The sequence below is a fragment of the Lingula anatina genome, chromosome 6 (genome assembly GCF_051362555.1).
Source record: "Lingula anatina isolate TDL-2025a chromosome 6, LinAna3.0, whole genome shotgun sequence".
In the NCBI taxonomy this organism is placed as follows: Eukaryota; Metazoa; Brachiopoda; class Lingulata; order Lingulida; family Lingulidae; genus Lingula; species Lingula anatina.
Genome location: NC_141772.1, coordinates 9395043 through 9422236, shown reverse-complemented (window position 1 = coordinate 9422236; position 27194 = coordinate 9395043). Strand labels below are relative to the sequence as shown.

Genomic DNA, 27194 nt, shown 5'->3' with positions numbered 1-27194 from the left:
CATCTTAGATGATGTAAGGCTTCGTTCACATGCAATGTCTATTTTCTAAACTCTATTTTCTATTTGCGGTATGTCTTATGATCACGGTCTGTGGCCTGAATATCCCGCGGCGTAATTACTGGCAGCGCGAGCCAGTTACTATAAGTTACTATAAGTAACTGGCTCGCGCTGCCAGTAATTACGCGGCGGGATAATCAGGGCACAGACCGTGATCATAAGATAGCGCAAATAGAAAATAGAAATATTTCTCTGCTAAAATTCCATTGCCACCAATTTTCCCGCGTCCTCTCCCCGTCATATTCGGACCATCATTAGACAGGCACCAGTAAGCACCAATGGCCACACACGTCACCAGCGCGACACAGCCCCTACTTCCGGCCCGTGGCGGAGGCAATCGTAATTATTCCGGTCAACAGGGGCACGGACATACTGGGGACAACAACAACATGGCGAAAACCTCTTGTAAAGAGTGCTGTACGAAGGAATTTCACCCTAGAAATTTTGGTCTCAGTCATGAGAGTCCCGAGCTGTTTGCGACGGCCCAGGTAAGTTAGGGAGTTAATAGGTATGATAACAGTTAGACAATGTCACTGAGGTTATCATTATCAGCTGATATAGGTTACTTTAGGGGCAAAAAAATAAACAAAAACGGACAAGAAGTGTGATCACGTAGGATTTAGTTTACATAGTATTTGGAAACATAACTTATCTTCTATTTTTAATGAAATGTACATATTGCAGTTATGATTATAATAGTAACTTGTACAAAAGTATTTTTACCAGAGGAACGACTTTGACATGTACATGATAAAACTGAAATTGATATGCTCTATATCGGAGCAGGGAATGCATACATATACTTCCATGATCAGAGCTATCGGGAAAAAAAGAGCTGCCTATTATTTTGTCGCCTTTTACAACGTTTACCTTGATTTAAGACAGTTGATATACTTTTGTGAACATATTGATTACTAGCACGGTCATCGGTTACTTATAGTTAATTCATTTAACAAATTTAAGGAATTGTGAAATCTGTCTTCTATTATGTATATGTGTGGTTAAAAAAGAAGGAGTGTTGGTAAAATAGGACACCAACATTCAATCTTCGCTGTAGTGTAATATAGTCGCTGTACTACATGGAACCGGAATTGTATAGATATAATGAGTAGATGACTGGACTGAAATTACCCGTATTGTATACATGTTGTTGTACAGGGCGTACATAGGCTGTATGTTTTATTTATGACGCGTGACTCAGTGTATAGTGTATAGCAACCACATTGCGCGGCTTGACTGCACCCAACATGCTCAGTCCTACGCCAGATACATTTAATGCATTTAAAATGTATATACACTGCAGTGGCGGATTTAGAAGTTGGTCGGGGTGGGGGGTGGGGGGGGGGTGGGGGGGGGGGTGTCCTGACCTCTCCTTCGGTTTCTGAAAAATATATCACAACAATATTCCCCTCTTGAAATTAGAATTTTGAATAGCTGAATCATAGTTCTAAACTGTACCAAAAATCACCGCCGGCCGTTTGCCCTCCAAAACACCAAACTTTTTCGGGGCCCTTGTCACACAAAGGAGCGAATCGAGTCAAGTAAATCGCAATATGATAGCCAAAAATATTTGATGTTTTGCGAAAAAAATGGACGCCTCATTTAACATAACGCAACCCATTTTCTAACACTCATATTCATCAGCAGTGGACGACCCATCGGAGGCATTGAAAACGCGACTCAGTCAGCATGAAGTTCCTCTCTCCAACAGTTGTCCCCCTTTACATTTCATGTATTATTGTTATTATTGTAATTGTATAAGTGGCCTCTGGATTATTTATAGGCGTATCGGTGTACTACATGTATGACAATAACAGCCATGGCGCAAAAGCTTGCAGGTTGGAAGACTGTGTCAAATATAAATATTTCATTGTTACGTAATTTTAATAGAATTAGCCCTCCATAATCAGTGAAAGTTATGAACTGCTAAAATTGAATGCCAGCCTTATGATAGATTGCCGAGGTCGTCACAGTATTTGATTTTTGTCTTGACTTCAGAAGTCTTCACAATGTTGGATCTAAGTTTTGGCCCAGAAAATGGTGCATGTAAAAATATCCTGATACTAATAATAATAATAATAAAAAAAAAAAAGAAACGTAGACGATCGCCTTTTGCTACCCTGAGTGTCAGAGCACAGTAAAAGCTAGCTTGTCAAAAATCTTGTGATGGGATCGCTTTTACTTTTACTCTTCGTATTGCTGATATGGGTTATATATGAAATCAAGATAGAGCTGGCAATACGGAAATCTAGAACCTAGGGTACCCTTTGCCCAAAACGACAAAATCATAAATGTTATAGAAAGACCTTGTCATTACAGGGAGGATTTGGGATTGCTTACGTCATCTACCGCGTCATCTGGGCGTTGTTCCCTACATACCCTACAGTTGGTATACTAGCGAGCCCAATCGCGTCAAATGGTTTATCTACCTCACCAACTGGTCCTACCTCATCCTGACGGTTAGCGCCATAATGCAAGCTGCTGTGGCTATCAACCATTATGTAGAACGCAGAAAACATGGTAAGAACACGCATGCATTAAGTAAGATTTCATGGGACATTTACATGTACCCGAGTTTCTTATTAAACTGCCCACCTCCATCGATGACATCGCGTTCATGTGACTTGGGCAAAATAAAAATGTAGATATGCAGATCTGCGTGATCTTCTTGGGGAAAATTACATGATTCGGTTAAAAAAAGTCTTTTTTTAAACCTTATTGATAAGAACGTAAAAAAAGGATAGCTGAAAATTGGATGTAACTGTAAGTGTCATATCAATGACCTTAAAAAAATGCTGATCTGACCGACACAAAGCACTTTACTGGATTGAAAAAAAAAAAAGAAAAAAAAAAATTTATTCAACATCCACGCTGTATACATATCGGATCATCTTGAGTGTGAAGTGGAAACTCGAATATATGCTATGTTTCATATTGGGAGTGATCCCAAAATTTGCCAGGTCTTACTTTATATTTCACGCAACATTTTGTTTGTTGTTTTCAGGCGGCGTCCCATACCCGGCTATGACGTGGTACCTGAAGATGGCGTGGGTCATCTATAATATCAGTAGTAATGCCGCCATTGTAGTTACTGCGCTCTTTTGGGGTCTCATATTCCCGGCTTATTTAGGTGAGTTAAGTCCACTCAGAGAAGGGCAATTTAATTTCTACAGGCCACAATTTTGAAGGCTTAGACAAAACTTCGATTCTTATGTGCCAGGAACAAGCACGAATATAAGACACCAAGTATCGCGAAAAAAAAAATTATAGGATAAAAACGAGCAATGTGGTTTCTTGTTGACGTCGACATCACTCAAGTACTTGAAAAGCTATCTCCTCATTTTTCGAGTCAGAAATTGGCGAATACATCATGTGTTTAATATACATCTTTCTGCATTTCCTCTAAATTTTGTTATCTCTTGCGTTTTTGCGTCATATTATTAGGCAAAGTGGAAGCATGGGTAATATGTTTAGTAACTTCCATTGATGAAGCATGTATTTAAGAAATAGGTACAATTTATTTTGAAAGTAAATGGAAAATATTTTAAAGACAATAAAAAAAAACTGGTTCATTGAAACAGATTAAAATTAACTTTTGTCGATGCTTATATAAGATTACGTTGTACAAAGCATAATGTTTGGCTGAGAATGTTTTATGAAATATAGCCTTAATATCACTTTGTATATTTCCTCAGCCACCGGCACAGAGCTTCATTACATCGACGTGGGAACACACGGCGGGAACACCCTGTACGTTCTCATCGACATCTTCATCACAGCAACTCCAGTGAGAATTTATCACTTCCTGCACCCATTCTTGTTCGGGGTTACATTTCTGGTATTTTCTGCCATCTACGACGTAACAAATGGGACCAATGCGTTGGACAAGGAGTACATATACTCCGTGTTGGATTGGACCAGCAATGCGGGGTCGGCAGCCCTGTACGCTGTGTTAGTTGCACTGGTTGCGATACCACTGGTGCAATGCGTGCTGTACGGGTTGTATCGACTACGATTGGCTCTCTATGGGTGCTGCTGTCCACGTTCAGTTGGTCCTCTCGATAATGAGAGTGGTGATAAACAAGAATATCGAATGGCATAGTGTTAAGTAAGATAAATCTTCCGAGAAAGTCAAGACCAGTTCTGTATTTTTTTTACACTTTTTTACACTCAGGAAGAAGGAAAGTTATGAGATAGCTACATTCCTTTTTTTAGACTGCAATGCATAATGTATTTTCTGAACATTGACTGTACATTCCGAATAGATGGAAGACAAAGATACAGTGTCAGAGAGGAAGATTTATTTTTATCATGTTTTGAAATAATTCCTCGTTAAATGTTGAGCGTAACTTAGTACCGGAAACTTGTTTTACTTTTTATACATCGAATATATTATATGTCAACGCGTTATAAATGATATTGATAAATGTTTTGTTTGTGATAAATCGGTGTTAGAAACATCATTATGACATCCAAATGCCAGTGCGAATGAAGGTGGTTGTAAACATAAAGATATGAATAAAATTATTTTATTATATTTCGCATATCAAAGTTTACTTTAAAATCTCCTTGTCATCAACAAAATAATGTTGCTTTTCCATGTCTTTTAGTTAATACACAAAATTTGATAAGGGTCTCTTTTAAAGTTGTTTTACGTATTACTGAAGATTCTTCAATTCAAAAACACATTTATTCATTTTTTTCCTGTGGGAGGAACAGGTACCAAAATGTTTACATTATATATATATATATATATATATATATATATATATATATATATATAACATTTCTGATTATTCTCAACTATCAAGTATTGCATTAATTAGAAAAATTAATTTCCTTTTAACAAGTTTCCTTTTTGTTTTGCTTTTTTAAGAAATGTTTTCGAGTACATGCGCCAGTAAACGTATCACTTTTTATGCACAACATGATCCATTGGAGAAAAAAAGGAAAATAAGCAGAAATACCCAAGGTATCGCCTTCCTTCTTATTGTAAAAGATGCCTCGTGTTCTTGGTAATAACGTCACGGGCACTGTATATTCTTCATAACCAGTAGTGCTTATAGATCATCTTATACTATCATTATTACCTCTTGCTGGCGTTATTCTGCCTTAAAAAGAAACCAAGTGCAGGGAAGAGATTTAAACTGGGAATCGGAGACACCTCTGTTACTATAGGCCACCCACTTATTAGAAACGACTCCCCGGACACTATTATTATCGATTTTGAGATCACTGATAAACACTGATAAAGAGGAATATTTATCATTCTTATAGGATTGAATTTAAATGATGTTTTGTGTTGTATGAAACCACTAGGATTAATGTGTTGTAACCTGCGTTTTGTATTTGAAACTGATAAAACGCTTAAATTAAGTTTCCTCTCCACTCAAATGAAAGAGGAGTGACTTCTCATACGTAAAATGTGCGTACTGTGTTTAATTTAGTGTATGAAGTGAAAAGTTAAATCTAATCATATTATGCGCATTTTAAAGGACACAAAAGAGGATTTTCGCACCAAAATTAATATTTAACGATTTATCCCGGGGTAAACAGTATTTTTCCGGGATTAACCAACCTTTAATCTTCGATTCCCGACACTCGCCACCACTCTGTAATATTTTTGGAAAATACAGTAAAAGAAAACCTCCGCTTAACTTTGGTATTTTGTTAGCATGTGTTATACAATAAAAATGTACAACATGACAATAAAAGAAACGTAATGCATGCTGTTAAGTTATTTGTGAGGCATTATAAATTTATTAATAGCTCATTTTTAACGTGTACTATTACGGGTATGAACAAGTTAACCTTCCCTCTACTACTTCATCCCCTAGCTACCCCCCCCCCCCCCCCCCCCCCCCCCGGGCGGCAAAGATATCACACCATCTGGTTACGCTCGACTGTGGGGAACAACCTAAATAACTGAGTGGCATCGTATTACCTTCTTCCGGTCTCCCATACCCGCATTCACCCACTCAGCCTCTAGTAGAGAGTGCCTTTCTTTCTCTCAACAAGGTACTCACACGTTGCTGCCTCTCTAACACTGTATAACATGTCAAGGGAATCTTGTAAAGAATGTTGCACGGAAGAATTTCATCCGAGAAATTTCAGCCTCAGTCATGAAAACCCGCAATTGTTCGTCACAGCCCAGGTAGGTAATTACCGGAACTGTGATCAAATAGCCTAGGATAAGATACACCAAGACAACTACAATACAGGTTTTACACAGCTGAATCAGTAAGATACTCCAATTATGCAATATAGATGGAAACTTCTGTATGGCAATCCAGTGGCGTGGGTAAATTTTTATACGTCCACATAGGCCGTGAAGTAAAGGCGTTATATCTCATCCTTGGTGATTAGGTGAGGTGCTTTCCTTGGAGATCGGAATTATTTGTAATTGGTGCCTAGGCATGTAGTGTATTATAAGTGTTAATTATACATACTAGTGCAAGTTCCAATGTGTGATGGGCGTGCCTTTCTATGCACGCTGCCCATACGCCATATAGAATGTACTTCCTATATCATGGAAGTTTTAGGGATCATTCCCAATAAAACTATCGGTGTACGTAGATCGATCTAACTTCTCAGGGACTCTCACTGAATATAACGCAATCAGTTGAACAGATTAACACGTCTCATCTTGTTTTCAACGTACCAGCTTTTCTGTATTCTTCTCAACACCAGGAGGCGTGTTAATGTAATAATCTGATTGCATTCAGCGAGAGTCCCCGCGGCGTTGGATCGATCTAAGTAATACAATAGTTTCATTGAGAATAACCCCTAATGGACGTACCCTTTCATGATCATCTGTGTTGTGTGCTCTCTGCACTCCCTCCACATACCTTTATACAGGTAGTTATATTTGTGATCGTCCGAGCATGAACCAACATGTAAACTAAGAAGCACATAAGTTAAGTCCTTGTAAGGACTGTTTTGAAAACGCGACTCAGTCAGCAGTGCTTCTCTCCAACAGTTGTCCCCCCTTTACATTTAATGTATTATTGTTATTATTGTAATTGTATAAGTGGCCTCTGGATTATTTATAGGCGTGCCGGTGTACTTTGTCAATAAGAGCTATGGGGCAAACGCTTGAAGGTTGGAAGACTGTCAAAAATTAATATTTCATTGTTACATAATTTTAATATAATTATCCCTCCATTAACAGTGTGCGTTATGAACACTAAAGGTTGAATACCAGCCTTATGATAGATTGCCGAGGTCGTCACAGTATTTGACTTCTGTCTTGACTTCAGAAGTCTTCACTATGTTGGATCTAAGTTTTAGCCCAGAAAATGGTGCATGTAAAAATATCCTGATGCTAATATTTGAAAAAAAAAAAAAAAAAAAACGTAGACGATGGCCTTTTGCCCAACTCGACGAAATCATAAATGTTATAGAAAGAACTTGTCATTACAGGGAGGATTTGGAATTGCTTACGTCATCTACCGCGTTATCTGGGCCTTGTTCCATGTGACGTGGATAATTCTCAGTGGCGTCATACCCTACAGCTGGTATAGTAGCGAGTCCAATCGCATTAAATGGTTTATCTACCTCACCAACTGGTCCTACCTCATCCTGACGGTTAGCGCCATCATTCAAGCTGCGGTGGCTATCAGTCATTATGTTAAACGTAGAAAACATGGTAAGAATATATATATATTAATTCATATGTAAAAAATTGATGGTCAAACAGATACATACATTAATGCTATCGAAACAGTCATCATCATCAAATATAACTTAAATGAGTGAAGTGCTTTTATTAAATTATTTCCCTTTTTCAGATGGTGTCTCAAACCATGCTATGACGTGGTACCTAAAGATGGCGTGGGTCATCTATAACATCAGTAGTAATGCCGCCATTGTAGTTGCTGCACTCTACTGGGGCCTTAGAATCCCCCCAAAATTAGGTGAGTGAGGTTCAATCTACCTCCACCAGGCTAAATCTGTCCACATTTCTGTAGTGTGAGGTTTTTTGCACAATGGCGTCATCGCCCTGGTAGCTCCAGCTAGCACTCTTATCTCACCTAAAAAAAAAAAAAAAAAAAAAAAAAAAATCCCAGTGATCTCCCGTAGATTATTATTATTATTATTATTATTATTTAGATGAAAGGCAATTACTGTCATGGTACTCGGAATGTGTTATTTTTTGAAAGTGACCATGAGATGCCTACGTATATCAGTGTACGGTTTGGTGTTTTGTGTAGGCCTACAACAGCAACGTAATTGGTCTCAAACATGTCTTTTGAATTAAAAAAAACTACCCTGTTACATATCCTACAAAAAGTGCGGTTTACATCTTTTAGTTTACAAATTATGCTTCTTTTTCCTTCTTTCAGCTGCCGGCGGTGAGATCCATTACATGGACGTGGGAACGCACCTCGGGAACGCCATTTATGTGCTAGGCGACATCTTCATTACGGCAACTCCAGTGAGAATCTATCACTTTCTACATTCTTCTTTGTACGCTATAGTATACCTCATATTTTCGGTTGTCTACGACGTTTTAAAGGGAACCAATGCCGTGGAAGGGTCGTATATATACCCCCAGTTGGATTGGGATGTTCCGGGCACAGCAGCCATTTACGCTGTGCTAGTTGCGCTGGTTGCGGTACCGCTGGTGCAATGCGTGCTGTACGGACTGTATAGACTGCGATTGGCTCTCTATGGGTGCTGCTGTCCGCGTTCAGTCGGGGAATTTAACACCGAGAGTTCTACAAAACAGGAATTTCAGTTAGTATGATTAATAATGGAATTAATACGCTGTTTATACTTTGTTTATTTTACATCAAACTGTCACTACGTATTAACGTAAAAATTATATTCATTACACACAAGTTAAAAACACTTTGTAATACTCTGTATACCAATGATTAATCTTATCTTTTCATGTCTTATTGTCTTGTCCCAGTATGTATGTTTTTGTCATCAGTGTTGTTATTTCCGTGATATTACAACAATACAATGCCAACTCATGTTGAGCGGTTATTTGAGTTCACGATTTCCTTGTATAAATATAAATATAGGGGCCTATGTCAGTATTTTAGGAAGATTTGAAACAGTTGTGGCCACATAAATAATACAAGAAAACTGTGGTTTAGATTAGATAACATTCATCAGTAGTAGAGGAAATTCGTTGGCATATAGGCGTACCTTATATGAATTAACCTGACGATTTTGATAATTCCCCTATAATCTTATATCAATTACGCAATGTCTATAACAAGTTTATTTAAAAAAAAAACATGATTTTGTTTAGACAATTGAAAGAGACAGTGCTTTCAATCTAAAATAGTTAGTGCACCGGCATGATCTTCTTCTGTTCAGATACTTTTGTTACGATTTTCTTACATTCTAATGTTAAAATAGTCATTGCGACCTTCGAGGTGACAGGCATACATTAAGTATAGCATGTGGCACAAATTTTCAGACTGCTTCATGTTTTTTAAAACTCGATGTTCACGTAGACGGAGTAGGGTAAAACTACGTTCAGTTGATCCCATGGACCACAGGCGTAGCAGGTATAAAAGAAAATGAGCATCCGGTATTACAAAAGACAAAGAAGCTGGTCGTGACAGGAACTAACAACAAAGGGAAATCTTCCACTCTAGACAAGCATTCGAGGCCGAAGGGGAAAGAAGTTGCAAAAACACCGCCACGTCACTGAACGAGATTTCTGCCAGGGTATTCATTTGTAGCACGATGAGAACTTGTATTTATGGTTTAATTACGTCAAAGTCTTGTCTATTGTGTGAAATTAGAGTTTGCGATCGACGCAATAAGATTATTTATATCGCAAATCCTTAGATATCAAATTGAATAACATTACATGCCTTATTTTATAACCTGTTCTTAGTGTTGGTCGCGCAGATGAACTTGTTATTGTGTACATTGGACTGATTATATCGGTATTTGAAGATCAGGTTAATCATTTAACCGGAATTACTTGTATTAGATAAGAAAGAGGGCTTTAATAACCCTCTGATGTAAGAATTGTTTGCATGGAGTAACGGCAAACAAATACAATGACAAAATTTAGCTCACAAGGGTTTTCTAAGCGAACAAAAAGCAATATTTAAGGTACTCTGAAACAAAACCACAAATTAAAAAGATGAATAAGTAGATTAAGAAAAAATAAATAAAATAAAAAATAGTCAAAGTAATACAATGATACATGTATATCAAACCTAATTAAAAAATAGTAAACTAAAACGCTAGATTGACTGAACCATGAATTCAACAAGCCAATTTATAGAAGAATAGTTTCAAAGATAAACAACAAATAAACTATTCAAAGTATTACAGGGTTTGTAAATTAACAAACAGCTACTGGATGTAGAAAGACCCAAGTTTGGTGATGGCATAGCCGGTTTAACAGGAATGGAAGTCAGCTGGGAACCGCAGTCCGCTTCCCATTACTTTGTACAGTTGACACTCGTCCCATATACTAACCCCAATACTCCAACTAACCCTAACCTGTACTAATCATGTGGGACGCCGGACTTCCATTGGGAGGACTTCCATTCCTGCTAACCGGGGACTCTCGCGTGGCCATACTGCCGTATACATGTACTACTTGCCGTATAAGTGGCGACAGTATACCAACATGGTTAATGTATACGGCCTCGGCTGACTTTGACTGACATTTTCAGACATCCAAATCTACAGATTCTTACATGTACGAATCTCACTATTTTAAACCATAAGAAACCATAAGAGACATTTCTGATATAGATAGGGCCCATAAAGCAAAAAGGACTGTAGATTCTATATAGATACGTCAGTAACAGGGTTGCCCTAGGTGTCCTCTGAGCTCATCTAAAAAAAAAAAAAAAAAAAAATTAAATCAGATGTAGATGAGTAACGGTCCGTGAAATATACAGAATTTAATCAAATCAATTTTGCCACCATGCCACCGTGATATGATTCATAAAATTTAGAACGCGGCTTTGGGGATATGGGGGAAGGGGAGTGGGGCTTAATTTTCCCCTTTCCAAAACAGATGGATGGATCAGGCAATTTTACCACCTTGTGTATCCGGATTTTAGTTTACAGTGACTAATGGGTGAACACCCCCTTTTTCGAATTTTAGAAGAAAATTGCACTCTTAGATGAATGGAAGGGTGTCTCCTGTTCATTGATATCTCCAAATTATAATAGGGTGGATTTATTTCGTATATATAATGAGAAATGATAATAATAATAATCTAACTTTAAATCCTAGGATGACCACAGGCTTATTTCCACTGTTGCCCGTGCACAAGGTTTAGCAATTATAAGTTATACCGTGTATTTATACCACCAATTTTAAAAAGGAACTTATTTGAGCTATAAACGTAATAGATGAAAGTATTGTCTGCTTCTTCTCTCAATCAATTCTTACATCAGGATTTTAGGCATGATTTTTAAGGCTCAATCTTCAGCAGCTTTGGAGTTTGGGTTACCTAAAGGGGTGATATTCCTGCTGTGTTCGGCAGGAACAAGTGTGATGTAGCCCTACTCTCTGCACCAAACAGTATTGCTTTGAGGTTTAGAAAATCTTACTCAATTTGTTTTTATGGGAAAGACTTCCTTGTATCCTCTAGAATAGCAATGATCGACTGCTAGTGTTGAGAGAAAAGGTTAATGATGAGAGAATGATAAACATTTTCCATCTGTTTTAGAGAGAGTCAGATTTCTTGTTTTTTTCATGTTTTTTTGGACATGTATGATACTCGAACCCCCATTGTATGACAAGCGTTTGATTTGGTTGCAGTGCGTGACATACGGGTCATGCACACACACACACATAGGAGAGAGAGAGAGAGAGAGAGAGAGAGAGAGAGAGAGAGAAGTATAGATATCTATTAAAGCAAATAAAATGGAACTCACGAACTGTAAATCCACTCAATTTTTTTTCTGAAATGAATAACATGGGTGTCGACTAATTATAAAATGAAATAAATTGTTTCAGAAACGGAGAGATATATAATGATTCTAAATGATAATATTACCAAACTGTTGGATTTTTAAAAATAAATGATAATAAATGAATTAAAAAGAATAAAGGTTAATCGGGGGAACAATTTTAACGCAGATGTCGGTCCAAGGTGGATAAGCCTCCTTAAGATGCCTGTAGACAGTTCCGTAAAAACGACCTTGGCAGCGTAGACTGTAATTAAATCCCATTTTAATTATCAGTGATATTTATGCTCAAAATCACTATTGTACCAAGTTCTCAAACGATCAACTTTATCACTGTGGTGATCATTGGAGTAAGTCTTTGTGACACACGCTACAATAAAATATTTTTATCTGATAAAACACAGAGTACCAACACAGTGCACAGCAGAGTATTTCTATTCATGTTTTGACTTCACTTATACCAATGAATTGCATATAACACGTTTTGCGTGTGTATCATCAACATATTGTGTTTGGCCACAGAGCATCCCAACGACCCTGGATGCACGTTACTTGAAGGTGTGGTATTGTTCTGATACCCTCACGTGAGAAGTACTCACAATCGTTGCTACCCTGGGCAGAGGTGATACGGGGAATAGAAATGCGCCATATTTACATAAAGATTACACCAGGGAATATCAACAGACCTCAAACCAGGAAGTAAGTTTTGACGGCACAGTGCTATTTATTACACAGACTGAACAAGGTTCTCTCTCCTGAGCGTCTCTGTATTTCACAGCGACCGTTTAATGCTTTGTGACTTTGTATTACGTGATAGGCTTGTCAAGAACAATGGTATCTTGACATCCAATTTAACTTTGTATGTCGAGATATAATACACTAATTAACACATTAAAAACTGCATCGCACCAACAATTTTTCTTTTTTCGTTCGCTTACGTTTTGCCTCCATCCTGTAGATATTTTGAACAAAGCTCCGACAATTAACAGGGCTACTTTTTTTTTAAATCATGCACTATATTAAAGCAGAGGGAGCAGACTTTTACCCAATTATTCACTCAACAGACGTTTTATTCACTTTTTTTTATTTCCGAGTTTTCCACCCTAATCCACAGGACTATGTTTCGGTATAGATGCAGTCAACCTCCGTGCGAAACCTCACGTTTAGATGTTTTATTTTACGTCCTTTGGTTTCTAAATGTTTCAGTATCAGTGAAATATGATTATTAAATATAAAAAAAAAATCTGTATACGGATACAAAATTCGCTCCACAATTCTGCTAGATGCAAAAACTGAAAAATATGATGCACATAGAACTGAAAAAAAAAAAAAAAAAAATTAATACAAATTCTTGCACTTACTTGATTCTCACTACAGTACATGTACTTTCAAAGTTTTAAACACAACGACGCTTTTACATCGCATTGAATTCCCGATTTTGTGCATTTCATATATTTTGACCAAATAATTCTTTATCATAATCGTATCATACTAGAAAATTTTATGCCTGGATATTTGTATGCGTAGGTCCAAGAGTAAATTCAAATGTCCATTATGCTGCGTCTATATAACCATGACGTATGCCAAAGTTTTCAACGTTTGAATTATGTAAAAGGCCAACGGGAGCTTACACGTATGTTCAATGTTCTTGTCTCTGATAACGATAGAACAGATTTTGTTCACTCCTCGTCATTTTATTATTGAGAGGATTTATAGGTTCGAAGAATGCAACATAAAATTGTTATCGACATTGTAAGACGTGGGGCCAGTATTGACTGTACACATTTACAACACTTAAATTTGTCTTTATTTTTATCGATCTGTTCACCACATTCGCTGCATGGTGCTTACGTCTTACTTTTCTGTAAAATTGGCCATTTAAGTGAAAAAAAGTGAAACAAGGAAGTGAGGTATATAGACGCAGTGAACTATCTTAACTGTTGCCATAGTGACCTCTAGCATTACATTAAACACGCTTTAGCTAAATCTACGCAGTAAATGTCAGTCTGATGATTAAAACAAATAAATGTGAGACAAAACTCCGATTGTTTATCAACGTCACTTACTACCATTGTTTGAAAAAAAAAACTATTTCAAAAGTTTCTGCCTACTATAAATCGTTTAAAATTCATTTGCACTCAATTTTTTAGGAATGTAATTAATCGGGGATTTTGAACAGCATTTACCTAATTAAATAAGACTCGTAAATAGCTTTAGGGACATATTTTCCACTGCTCTCTAACCTTCGGAGTCAGGAGTGGGCATGACTTTGCTGCAGAGGCATTAAATTTTAATGGGGTTATTTTCATTGATTTGAAGTCCATTCATTAAAAAGGAGCTTATCCAGCATTCTTAGAACTGTACATGTCATATTCGTTTTTATTCAAAATGATTTAAACAATGAGAAAAAATAAAGGATACCATTCGTAAATATTTAAGCAGACAGTTCGTGTAGACAGTGCTGAGACGTACACGCATTTGTGAGTGAATTTTAGGCATTGTTTTTAAAAAGGTAATTCCTTTCCACAGAGACTTAACGTATTTTTCTATCTACATATAAAGGCGTTCTACATGTATCAAGGGCCTTATTCACTCATGGGTCGGAATATTAAACCCCGAGATGCTGATCTAAGAAGTTTTTCATTCTGTGGGTTTAGTAAGATAGGATTTCTGTTTTAATTGTGCATTTATATGAATGGTACCAGGCCGTTCAAACAGCATACATGACGGGTGTTGAAGTACGGCACAAGCCTGCGTCTATTTATATCTGTATAAAGTACACAATTTTCTGAATAAAGCCACCGCCGCCTCGTTAATACACATAGTTAGAAAGCCGGTATTGATCCTGTCTGTTGCTACGAGTGAGCACAAACTTTCGCCATAAAAGTACGTACACTTGTCCTTTAAGCGGGAAATGATGTGATTTTTCAGAAACCAGAGGGAGGCGGTGTCTTTTTTCCTAAACTGCCTTTTTCGGAGAATTTTGAGTGCTGTAGAAACCCTTTGTGTACGTGGGTGAGACGAATCTTTATATTATATTACTAATGGTATAATCTGTCCTATTATTGGGTAGAAAATAAGTCCGGTCATGGTCTAAATCTAGATCTTGTCCTGTAACTAAACTCAGGATGACGAAGATATTGTATATGTAAAGATTATTTTATCAACTGTATCGTAGCCTTTAAATAAATATTACTAATGGTATAATGTTTCAAATATGTAATGTCCGTTGTCATTTTTGCACGGCTTACATTATTTTAATTTGGGGAGGTGGAGCCTAAATTTACGTAAGCAGAAACATGAATAATAATAATAAAAAAAAAAAAAAAAACACGGGGCTCGGGGTTTCTTCCCACATTCACTTCAAATGGGGATTTTGGTAAATTCCGGCAAATCATTATTCAAGTTGTGTACATTTACAATATGATGAGTACTAAAATTTCAGAATCCTCCCACTCTCCATTATGACTCTTACTCAGATTTAAAATTCTGTCATGTAATATTTCACCCAAAGACAATGTTTTTCTTGCAATTACTGATAATCACATTTAAATCTGTGTTGCGCAGAGAGGAGCGTGCCGTTTCATCTGTCACGTTAAATATTTTATTAATATCCTCTCCTTCCAGAGTAGTACGACATTCAGTTAACCAGATTAAATGACAAACACACAAAATAGGTTGATTGATATTAAGTCAGTTATGCCGAACTCCAAAGTTATTTATTTATTTATTTGCTATTACAATACTTCAATTAATTGACAAAATTATCAAAACGGTGGCAATCCGAAATGACTGAAAGAGTACTAAAATCGGGTGTGTCAAAAATAAATGGATTTGTTATGGTGCAAAAAGGCTAAAATTTTCTCGTACATACTGATAATCAGAAATATTTTATTCATAGGTGAAAAAGAGTGCATAAACTTTCATAAATGTCCATATATATGACAAGCTGTCTAATCTATACGGGGGACTGATGGCTTTAAGGTAGTGTTTTAGACTTTTATTTTTTCTTTCGAGCGATGCCCTCACTTATGAAACCATAATGACCAACAAAGAGTGGAAAGAGTAAGGACGCTGTTCTTTGTATGACTGGTCACATGTCCAAGAACGCCGTCTTCTTGGAAGGGGATGTACAGCACCCCAGTAAAGTGAATGGCCTTGAATGACCCCCTTGTTTCCCGCTGAAGACCTACATCAGATATCCCGACAGGCCTCTTCCAAGCATTCCTTTTTCTCAGAAAGATTAGAAATGGATATTTTCAGTCATTTGTCGACATGCCCTCTGTGCCCCCCCCCCCCCCCCCGTTTTTACTAATTACTACCTACTTCCGCCGTGATTCTACGATTGAGAGGAGCGTGTTAGACTCCGTATGCCACTGTAACGTGCGTTTACGCTGTCCTCTACCAGGGCCGCAGATTGATTTTTCACTACATATTCACAGATAATGTCTCTGGCTAAATATGGCCAATCTTCTAACTGGCTGGTGGAAAATGTGCCTAAAATATCTGCCGCCCTGGTAAAGGGTACGTCTACGTGTAAACCTAATACAACGTCGTATTTGTATAAATGTGACCTTCATTCAGAAAATTGAACTCTCACTTACCACTTTCCCTCAGTAATTAATAATAAAGCCATTTTGCCCACCACTAAAATGCGGTTATAACATTATCAAACAATTAGTGATTCATCAATAATAAAGCTTCAGGAAATTTCGCTCGTTCTGTTTAATTATTCATGGCTTTCTAATTTTCATCATTAACTTCATTCCCTGTTTAAATTTCGTTTAACCACAATTTACGCAAATTATCTAAAGAAAAAAAAAAAGACCAGACCACCACATTCCTACGACGATATCATTATCAAAGTGTTGGAGATACTGTATACCACCAATAAAAGAACATTCAATAATCTGGCTTGTTTCTTAGTGCATTTTTTATCGAGGAGTCTTGATCATGAAGATAATTCCTTTTAGAATTTTCAACTAGGATCAATAATTAGGGGGAAGAGAAAATAATGTAAAAGAAAGGCCTAGCACACATATTAAAAAACTATGCTGCGTGCAATATCAGTGTCATTAACAACAGGATAATAGTTGGAACGGGAAATTTTTTCATTGGAAATTTGGGTAGAATACACCTTAACTCGTTTTGTATCGTGTTAATCTATCCACACTCCTTCTCTCTCACACATACTTATTATTCTTTTATCAAAGATACTTGGTAAATTTATGTTCAGGATAAGTCGTATAAAAACGTAATAGAGAAAATGTTATGTTTTTTTTCAACCGTTTCGAATCCAGCTAAATAAACATACATGTTAAACTAGTAGGGCCTGTAAATTGAAAGCGGTCAATATCCCGTCTCGAATTGAATATCCTACCTGTTACATGATACGGAACATAGACCCCTTTCACTTTATACCGAAATTTCCTATATAGATCCACGACTACATTTTTTTATCTAGACGGAAGATACGCCTATCGCTTCTATGAAGCTCCGCTTAACAAACAGACCCTGTGTGTAAAATACTTCCGTTATATTATCTGGGACGCGGAGGAAGACGGAAGCGGAAATGTCAAACAATGCGTGTCACGTCTCGTAGTGTCAACTCTAACGTGACAGCTCGAAGTGTCTCATGGATGGTCGAGACATTTGTCGAGAAAATGGACAACCCCCTAGTGGCAGCTGCCCTTGCCTTTGCCGGGGGGGGGGGGGGGAGGGGGGTCAGATCAAAAAGTTGAGGGCACGATTTTGGGTGGTTTATTCATGGGATTATAGACAGATATACTTCCATTGACCTCGTATTTATTGAGCACTTTAACACAAGCATATCTCTTCACGAGGGACTGAACAGTTTAATGCGGAAATTGATTATCTATCAGAAGTTAGAAAGTCTTGAGACCGTAGGAACGTTGTGGTTTTTATTTTTGAATTTTAAAAATTAAAAGTATTTGTGAGACGGACTTAAGGCTCTTGTCACATCGAAATACGTTTAGGTTGGACAATTGGGGTGGTTTCACAACTTGCATCTACTTCCGCGATTTGCATGTACACAGTTCGATGGTAGCTCCAACTATACATTTTGAGATCCATATATCTATTTTTAAAAACTAATTACTTTTTGGTTTGCTTAGGGGTAACTTTATAGGGTTGCGTGTGTTTATATGCAAATTAATTTAAAACAGAATTTATATACGCTAAAGGTTATTAATAATGATATTCTACTCTCGGTGAGTAGAAGTGAGATATAACTGCATTTACTGAAAAAAATGTTCACGAGCTGTAAAAAGTTTGTCGATAGGAAAACAACAAAGCCTGACAACGTTCGGAATCTTAAAAATAGGATTTACAAGTCACAGGTGTGAAATCCTTTTTCGTCGGTGTCAGTCAACGCAGATTTAAATTTGGTCTCATGTGTGAGAAAGTCCTGGTTCGCACGGGGCCGTAGCAATAGTCCGAAGGTTCAATAGTCCGAAGGTTCATCGGTCCGAATGTTCACTACAGAACCTTCGGACCAATGAACCCTTGATTAAAAAACCGATGAAAATGTTACCGTTTTTCGAACCAATGAACCTTCGGACTATCGAGACGCCCCCGTTCGCACGGGATCCGGTTTCCATTGATTTGTTCCGGTTAGGTCCGTCCTAGATTTTGACCCACTAACGTTACGCTAACGCTGACCTGTGAGAATCTATTGGGGCCCTTGGCTTCTTTATACCGGATATGATACAGAAGTTGATAAAATACTCTTTAAACTTACAATATCTTCGTCATCCTGAGTTAAGTTACAGGACAAGACCTAGAATTAGTCCATGAACGGAAGGTAGATCCACTTATTTTCTGTCCAAAATGTGAAGGATAGATAAAAAGCAGTCTCGCCCACGTAGAATAAGGGTCACTGCAACGTTCAAAATTCTCCGAAAAAAAGCAGTTTAGGAAAATAGGCACCACCTTCCGATGGCGTCTGAAAAATCACATCATTTCCCGCTTTTAAGGACAAATGTACCTTTAGGGTCTCATTAAGTTTGTGTTTACAGATAGGATCGATACCGGCTTTCTAACTGTGTGTATTAACGAGACGGTGGTAGCCTTATTCAGATAACTATGTATGGTATATACATTTAAACCGTAATATAGCATCAACAAACATTGAACAAACTCCCAACTTTATAGTCTTTGTGTTATAGTTTTCTTTGAATTGCGGTAAAGTATACACCGTGGCACTTAATTACCAAATCTCAGCCTACGTTTAATAGCTAATTTTGCTTAATTTCCATTAACTCATGGCCTCTTGGAACGAATAAATTCCTAACACCGATAGGGCGTTTTCGACATAGTTTATATTTATTTTCCACATATTATTTCTCCAAACTTTCGTAACGTTACTGTTAGCGTCAAGTTACATTTCCAAGAAGAAAGCTATCCCCAATACATTCAAGGTGGGTGTTCTCAAGGCGGACCACTGGGCACACTGACTATACAGTTGTTTATTATCAAGTCAATGCAAGTTATTTTTGCACTGGTACATAGGACATCACGACTTTGTACAACAACAACAACAACAACAATAATAATAATAATAATAATAATAATAATAATAATAATAATAATAATAATAATACGAACGGTGCTTTACCATTCTGTACTTATAAATAATCACTAATAAATTATTCTAACTGATAAATTATTCTAACTTGGTGTGTTCACAGATTTATCGTGAACACAAATCATGTATCATACATATAAGCATAATTATTAATTACGCTTTTCATTTCTGTTCTATTTCAAAGAATTATAGAACTCAATCATTTTTAAGAATAATATCAGCGTTAATAAAGGTTAACTCGGTCGCGCGTCAATTTTATTCGAACAATAGACTGCCTTCTTAAACGACCCATAACTTGTGAATTAAGTTTAACTTTTCCACGAAACACAAACCATTAAAAAACCCCATTAATCCCACGGGTTAAGTAAGATTACCGCCTGGGCCGAAAAACACGGGCAGTAATTGAGGAAGAAGTAAAATAAACAGCACTGGTATCATTTGTAAGTCCAATACCAGGAAAGACTCCTTCTGTGAAATTATATATCAAGTATGAATTTTTTGTCGGAGTATTCACGGCTTGCCCTAGTGGTACGCTTGGTTTATTTACGCATTTGCTTATCCATGTTCGCTGTAATAATATTTACAGCCTCTGATTTATTCACCGCCATGACGATTAACAGAAATGAGGGAGGAGGTCTCAGTAATTTTGAACTTACTGATGTAGGTTGAGTGGGCTGGAGGGTTCTCTAAAAAGCAAAAAAGAAAAAAATACAGACATACAAAATAATAACGATGATAAAAATAGTTTTAAAAACACCTTGTTTACCAAAATGTCCTTGCTATCACGTTTATTTTAGTCTACCTTGATGAAACAGTCATTGAACATCCGCGACCCCGTATTGACACTGGTGTGCTATTTTTACCCACTGTTTACACCTTAGAGAATTGTCAACATCTCCATTTTCCCTGCTGCCGTTAACCATTTCTATGATAGGACAGCACGTCATCTACGTCACAATTTACTTCTCTCGTGCGTCCACGGTACTGACGTCACGTCTGGATGGAAGCACGAAGATAATTTATGTCTTCTAACCTCACCTCTGTCTTATCTGCCATGAGGAACATAGAGCACTCGCGCCGTGACGTTGGTTGAGGACATTTCCACCCGTTAACCTAAAAAATTCACCCAATATAAACAGAGGCGAGAAGGTAGTAAACAGCATTTTTGCGGTTACGGCGGGGTTCATAAACGTCATGTAGTAATGTTGATATGATTGTCACAGAGTAGGTTATGACCCTAAAGTACTTGGAGTAACTTCGTGTGCGTTCACTATAATACCATCGCACTCAGCGGGGAACCTCGCTGAATGCAATCAGGTTAACAGATTAACACGCCTCCTCTTGTACTCGTATAATCACCAGCTTTTCTGTATTCTGACACGAGAGTTGTGTTTATCTGTTAATCTGCATTCAGCGAGAGCGGGGTTAGATCGAACAACCTAGTACAATATTTTCATTGTGAACACACCCTTATTTTGTGTTTGTCAGAAGAGCCGTACCACCCTCAGCTGAAACTCTTGGGTTGGGCTGAGAGAACAAAGTACTCGCAATGTCAATAGTTGTAGGCCCTACATCTAGCTATTGTGGATAAAATATAAGGGCATGGCGCAACTTTGATTGAACACAGCATAAAATGACATAGCTCCCCCAGCAATAAATAAATAAATAAATAAATAGAAAACATAAGAAAATAGAAAATAGATTCAAATATTAGACTGACCCTTACTGAGGTTTGCAAGACAACAAACTGACTTAAAACAAAAGTTGACGATTGTTGTATCAGATATTTATTTCACAGTAATTATTAAAATTGTTATTGTCCTCAAAAATTGGTACATGTCATCCAACATTGTTGTCGTCTGAATAATTAGATATTTCTTTTTCTTTGATTGGTCTAATTTTCTTAATGGTCAAGTACGTCATCGGTCAATATGATATTTGGTGATGACGTCATGAGTCAATAATGACGTCATGGAACAATACTATGTTTTATCAAACCACACATTCCTGGCTGTAAGATCATTATCTATGCCAATTACACAATAAAAATCAATAGATAAATAAATGAATGAATGAATAAATAAATATCACTCGTGGCTCCAGATTTTTGCTTGTTGGGTCGTCAAAGTTGGGTTCTTTGCATCGTTTCGCTGGGCATCCTTGCCCATTACATGTGAAAAGAGCAGTTGACGGGGATTAAACCTGTGAGTTGGAGAAATCGCTCGGTTAAGTCCCGTTTCTTTGGTAAAGCCACAATTTTCTTCGGAGTGGGATGAGAATGAACTTTTACACGTTCACTTGTAAACGTGTATTACATGCAAGCCCGTAGCCAGCAATTTCAAAGGGGGGGGGGGGTCTTTTTTTCTGAAAAAGAGGACCTTTTACCATATAATCCCCATGTACCTAGGTCAAATTTTACCCAGAGTGGACCTTTTTCCAGCAAAAAGGGGGGGGGTTCTTTCGACGCCCCCCCGAACCCCCCCTGGCTACGGGCCTGACATGTTCCCATACAGGGCATCCAGGCTTTTACCGAGGTGACGAAACCGAGGGTACGTGTAACAGACAGTCCACCCTCCCCTTTATTATACAGGTTAGGGTGAGTTTGACGCAAGTGAGTCAAAATCTAGGACGAGCCTTCCCTGTGAAAATTAATGGGAACCGGACTCTATCATGCGGGACTCTCTGTTACGTCAACCAGCTACGGATTTTAAAAGTGCATGGTATCAGTAAGAAACATCGCCACACGGAATTTGGTCGATTTTTATTACATAGTTTCCTGGCTTATTAACTATCCTTAAAACGGATTATGAAATATTACTGCCATCAATTCAAATGTGCTTTATCTAATAGCCGTTCCTTGTCACACATATAATAAAATGTGGTCAGGATTCGAACAGTTCGAGGAAACTGAACAAACGAATCCTAACAACCGATTTGAGTAGCGGTTAATTCGACTATGTTGTGGATTTGCCTGACACGAATTTCCTTCACTAGTTGACCACGATGAAATGGTAAACAAAAGATAAAGCCATCAGAGTGCAACACTTCGCAAACAGGATTAAAAAGGAGAGGCGCCGCTATCTGAATGGTTGTACGTGCGATGTGGCACGGCGCACGCTAAAAAGTGGTGTACCTTTATCATTATGTCATTACATATCGGTACGTTAAAAAAGAGAAGTAATGATGTACTTATTTACAATTATTTTAAACAACCGCATCTCTCTGTTATCTTGACACACTGAAAAAAAGTAGAAAAAGGGGCGTATTTTTGATGGTTTCTTCGAAAGGGAAAGGAAAGTAAACTTACCTGCCACCGCAATAAAAGTTTCTAAATGTAAGGATGATAAATTTGAAAACAGTATTGTGGTTCTAAACTCTCAATCCGGTCGAGGGAGATTAAAAATAAAAAACACTGCACATCGCCTGCCAAATTTTTAAGTCGCTCAAATATCCTTAATGATCACACATGCCTATCAGCTTCTAATCGATCAATTTCTTCTGATAACGGTTCTCTTATAAAGAATGGAAAAATTCTACGTTCCTGGTTCGTTCGTACTATTTGGAAAATTATCTATTCCTCATTAAATTTAAACTGGAATTTTTTTCATCTATATTTTGTCATTGGAATTTTTAACTTTGCTTTTTTTTGTACAATATAAAAATATGATTAAATTTAAGGTTATCCTTTGATTATATTTTTTAAGTTTGGTGGTAGGGATGATCCCCTCTTGCTTTATTCGCAATTAGCGTCAGTTGTCGAAATCGTCAAAGTTTTTTTACATATGTATAAAAGCGAACATCTCCCCCTCTTTTTTATATTTCATTTTATCCAATTTTGCCCCCCGCAACACACGTAAATTATACAGACTGGATGGCTCATATTTTCTATGAAGTTAGTTATTCTCTCGGCTCCTTTTCCCGGGAGAAATTTACACCTATGCTGACTTATCTGTTAACCAATGTTAACGTAACTTAATAAATTTTAAAGACATGTAGTGTATTTCCCTGTATCCCCCCTCCTCCACTTCACTGTGTTACATACAGGACGGGGCACGATGTTAAGTTAAAGATAAGGGGTCATGTCGGATTTCGGGTTGTCTTCAAAGAGATCATTCTATTGAAACATGAGGGAATAGATAAAACACCCAGCTTGTCACTGAACTTATCGTTTCCTTCATCGATATATGGTTTTTAATTCCTCGAAACGTGATATGCGGTCATTTTTTTTAAATAAGACTGGCAGGCGCGAAACTAGCCACTGGGGCCGACTTGATTGTCATTTCACTTGAGTCAAATCACCCTGAAAGACCCAAATTATTAAGAATGGGGATATCACCCACCCCCTTCTTCAAAGTACCTCTTTGAAGTGTGTCTCCATGATTTAATTTAAAAATCAACAATCTCATTTTGGGCTGGCGGTGGCGAGAGAGAAGGGGGGGGGAGATAACGTAGTTTTGTCCCTCTTCGCTCGGTCATTTTTCCTGTAATATGTAAGTCACATAGATAGACATTGCTTGCTTTTGTTCCTGATGTGTCATATTGTTTTTGTGAGAGAGCGGGACAGGGGCAGAGGGGGGTTGAGAGGGAAGCAGTTCCCCTAAAGGGGGGGGGGGCGGCGGGGGGGGGGGGGGCCCATTGTGCCATCTTATACTCGCCACAAGGGCTCATTCCCACTTAATCTATTGGTCTACGAAGATCGATCCAACTTCGCAGGAACTCTCGCTGAATACAATCAGTTAAACAGACCTCCTCTTGTTTCCAACGCACTCGAATTTTAGATGTAAGTTGATATCGTGAAAAAAACATGAAAATTGTGGAGTTAAAGAATGTGAAATACATAACATCATTGTATAAAAGCTGAGAAAACTGAGAAATTAACAATCACATGGAGATAGAGAGAGATGCAACGGGAAAAAAGAAAAAAGTATCCCAATCCATTATATTCCATGTAAATTCTGTAAAAAATTCGAAGTTTGTTTCGCGCCCTAAAATCAATATATAAACAAAGGAAAAGATATATAAAAACGCGGAAAAATAAGGAAGAAGTGCGTCCTTAATTATCATTCATTCCTGTTCATTCATGCCGTGATTCACGTGTAGAATAAAAGCAGATATTATCATACATATGGAGATACGTGTGACAACGATCCATTGTGGGAAGTGATAAACCGCTAATGTATAATTGTGAACAGTTATCTTAATTCGTCAGACCGGTTGTGTATCTAGGTATATCTCCTGTCCCGGGATGTGTGGTGACGTGACAGAGAGTTCCCCATGATGGAGAGTCCCATTCATTTGTACTTGAGTTTCTTGGTCAGGCTAACCCTACCTTTATAACTAAATGGAGGGCGGACTTTCTGTTACACGGACCCTCTGTTTCGTTACACCAGGCCGGTTTCGCTGCATTTAGCTATAACCCGGAAACTGGTCTAAATTTTGAGTCCCAAATTTAAGTCCACTTTTACTCAACATGAATCAGTAGTAGTGCAATAATATAAAGTATTGTGCCTGTCTTATAGCAGGGAATATATGGTTTATGTTTCAGACCAATACTTTATTCAAATGGGCTACTGTGGATTTATCTTAAACCGAAATACACCTAATCTTTGGTCTAAAAGTTAAGACACCCTCAGTTTGTGAAACTCTCCGTTAATAGATACTGATGCGTCGACTGATTGCACGGCTTCCTAAAGGATTCATTCACAGAGAAGGAAATTATTAATAATTCTAATAACATGGGTTGTCACTGTGAACCAATCATAATTGTCGAAAAACATTAATTTTCCGCTTGCTGTGGGCCTGCATGTGGCTGAATCTATTACGCTATCTCTCATATCTATCTCTAGTTCTATGTGGCAAAAAGGGGAACAGCTGGTTACAATTGCGCCAGAAAATGTTGGCCCGGTGGGGATGGGGGGAGTGGTCGAGGGGGGGGGGGGTAAATTGTGCCCTGGGTTAATTACTTAATTGATTTCCCCACAACCACTCCAAACCCACAAAAATCTATACTTAATACTCTTGCTGCTTTACATTTTTTCACTTTCATTATTTTCTTCATACATACTTCGCTCAAGTGTCAGTTACCAAAACATTAAGCTGTGCATGGCTGTTAATTTATTCATGTATATTATAAAATATATATTCGAAAATCTATCATTTCCTTTCACTGACACGTCTACGTGTGGGGAAATAACTACAATACAGTATTATGTAAAAAAAAAAATGACATGAATAAATAAAAAAGACGGAAAAGTCGTCATATAATTGATTATTTTTTAACGTCACCACAGGTGTCACTGATAGCCTGACCCCCCTGCCCTCGGGAATTAATAAGTCATCATTGAACTGGCGGCTTGTCTTACCACAGGAATCCCGGGTTGTCGGGTACGTATTTCCTTGGGGAAACCGAATATTGAGAAAATCGGGATAATTTTACGAACCCAGACCACGTACAACTATCTTTTGTCCAATGTCTTGACCTCCCAAATTTTCACAAAGACTGAAACGAAATGACTGACTAACTGAAAGAGGGACGGACGAACGGACGGATATAAATCACAACAGTAAAATTTATACACATTTTTTTTTCACGTCAGCCAATTTAGCTACGTACATGATACTAAATAAGTTCGATCAATCTCATTAATGTACAATTCTGCAATATCTATTTCCTTTTGCGTCCCATTTAATCAATTCTATTTTAGGAAATAAAAGACAAGGTATCCAATATTACAGGAAATAATTATTGTATGGATTCCTTTGACTGCAACGCAGTGGCGGTTTTAGGAGGATACTAGGTCTTGACTCAGCCTTCAATTTCTGAAAAAATGGCACCGTTCGCCCTCTAAAATACCAAAATTTTTCGTGAGCCCTGACCCCCACGCCAAGGGGGGGGGGGGGGGGGTCGGCTTCCCATCTGCGGACCTCACCCACCTCCTTCAAATAATCCTGAATCCGCCCCTGCAACGTTCATTCCCATTTACAAATTAGCACTCAATCTCTGGTTGTTTGTCGGTCAGACAAATTTACGGTCGTTGGAGATATATAGCCTACTCGTACATTTACTACTGACCTAGCTTATGCGGCTGGCTTTACTCAAGATTCAACGGAAATATATTTGCGAATAAAACGATGGAAAAGGGAGTTAAATGTGAACTTTTCTACACATGGGGTTAAATTTATTCTAAAAAATATATATATTGGATTGACTTTTTTTAATTATTTAAAAATGATTTTAAAAACTTGTAGGCCCTATTTAGGTAAAATTTCTTTTGTGCAAAGTTCAGTGGTTGCCGGTTAACCAGGTAAATGTACATATCAAAGCGAGTTAGACGCGGAGTCTAAAAAAATCGCCGTAAAAAATCGCCATAACCAACACCTAGCTGTAGTCTACCACGGGCCTATACGAAAGAAGCAGAACAGATACGCTGAAATTCAATCAACCTCTACGTCACCCTCACCCTTCAAACTCTTACGATTCTGAGTATTAGAAGCTAGTTCTCAACGATCCCAAAGTTCCGCGAGAGAGCCGTTCGCCGTACAGCAAGCTGTGTTATATCCCCAAATGATTTACTGACCTTCAAAGTACGTCACGACCTTGCGAGGGTCAGCCAATGAGAAC

General features: G+C 37.7%; 1 protein-coding gene and 1 long non-coding RNA gene across 7 annotated transcripts; one reads left to right on the top strand and one right to left on the bottom strand.

Moving 5' to 3' along the window:
* The first annotated feature begins 294 nt into the window (after window positions 1-294).
* LOC106180339 (protein rolling stone) lies at window positions 295-10362 on the top strand. Of its 2 annotated transcripts, none has more exons than XM_087016416.1 (4): window positions 295-545; window positions 7480-7705; window positions 7848-7973; window positions 8403-10362. In XM_087016416.1, the coding sequence occupies exons 1-4, from the start codon at window positions 336-338 to the stop codon at window positions 8804-8806; spliced, it is 966 nt and encodes a 321-aa protein (XP_086872542.1). In that variant the 5' UTR covers window positions 295-335; the 3' UTR covers window positions 8807-10362. The 2 variants fall into 2 exon arrangements, with proteins under 2 accessions (XP_086872542.1, XP_013419757.2); XM_013564303.3 differs by lacking the exon at window positions 295-545 and adding an exon at window positions 5949-6211.
* LOC147761097 (uncharacterized) lies at window positions 7707-27138 on the bottom strand. 5 transcript variants are annotated; one of them, XR_015335331.1, is made up of 3 exons: window positions 20230-24181; window positions 8543-8777; window positions 7707-8090 (listed from the first exon to the last, which is right to left on the bottom strand). It is a non-coding gene; the product is annotated as an uncharacterized LOC147761097 (long non-coding RNA). The 5 variants fall into 5 exon arrangements; XR_015335330.1 differs by having other exon boundaries at window positions 8361-8777; window positions 20230-24180; XR_015335327.1 differs by lacking the exon at window positions 7707-8090 and having other exon boundaries at window positions 8640-8777; window positions 20230-20259; window positions 20612-24192.
* Between the last annotated feature and the right edge of the window lie 56 nt (window positions 27139-27194).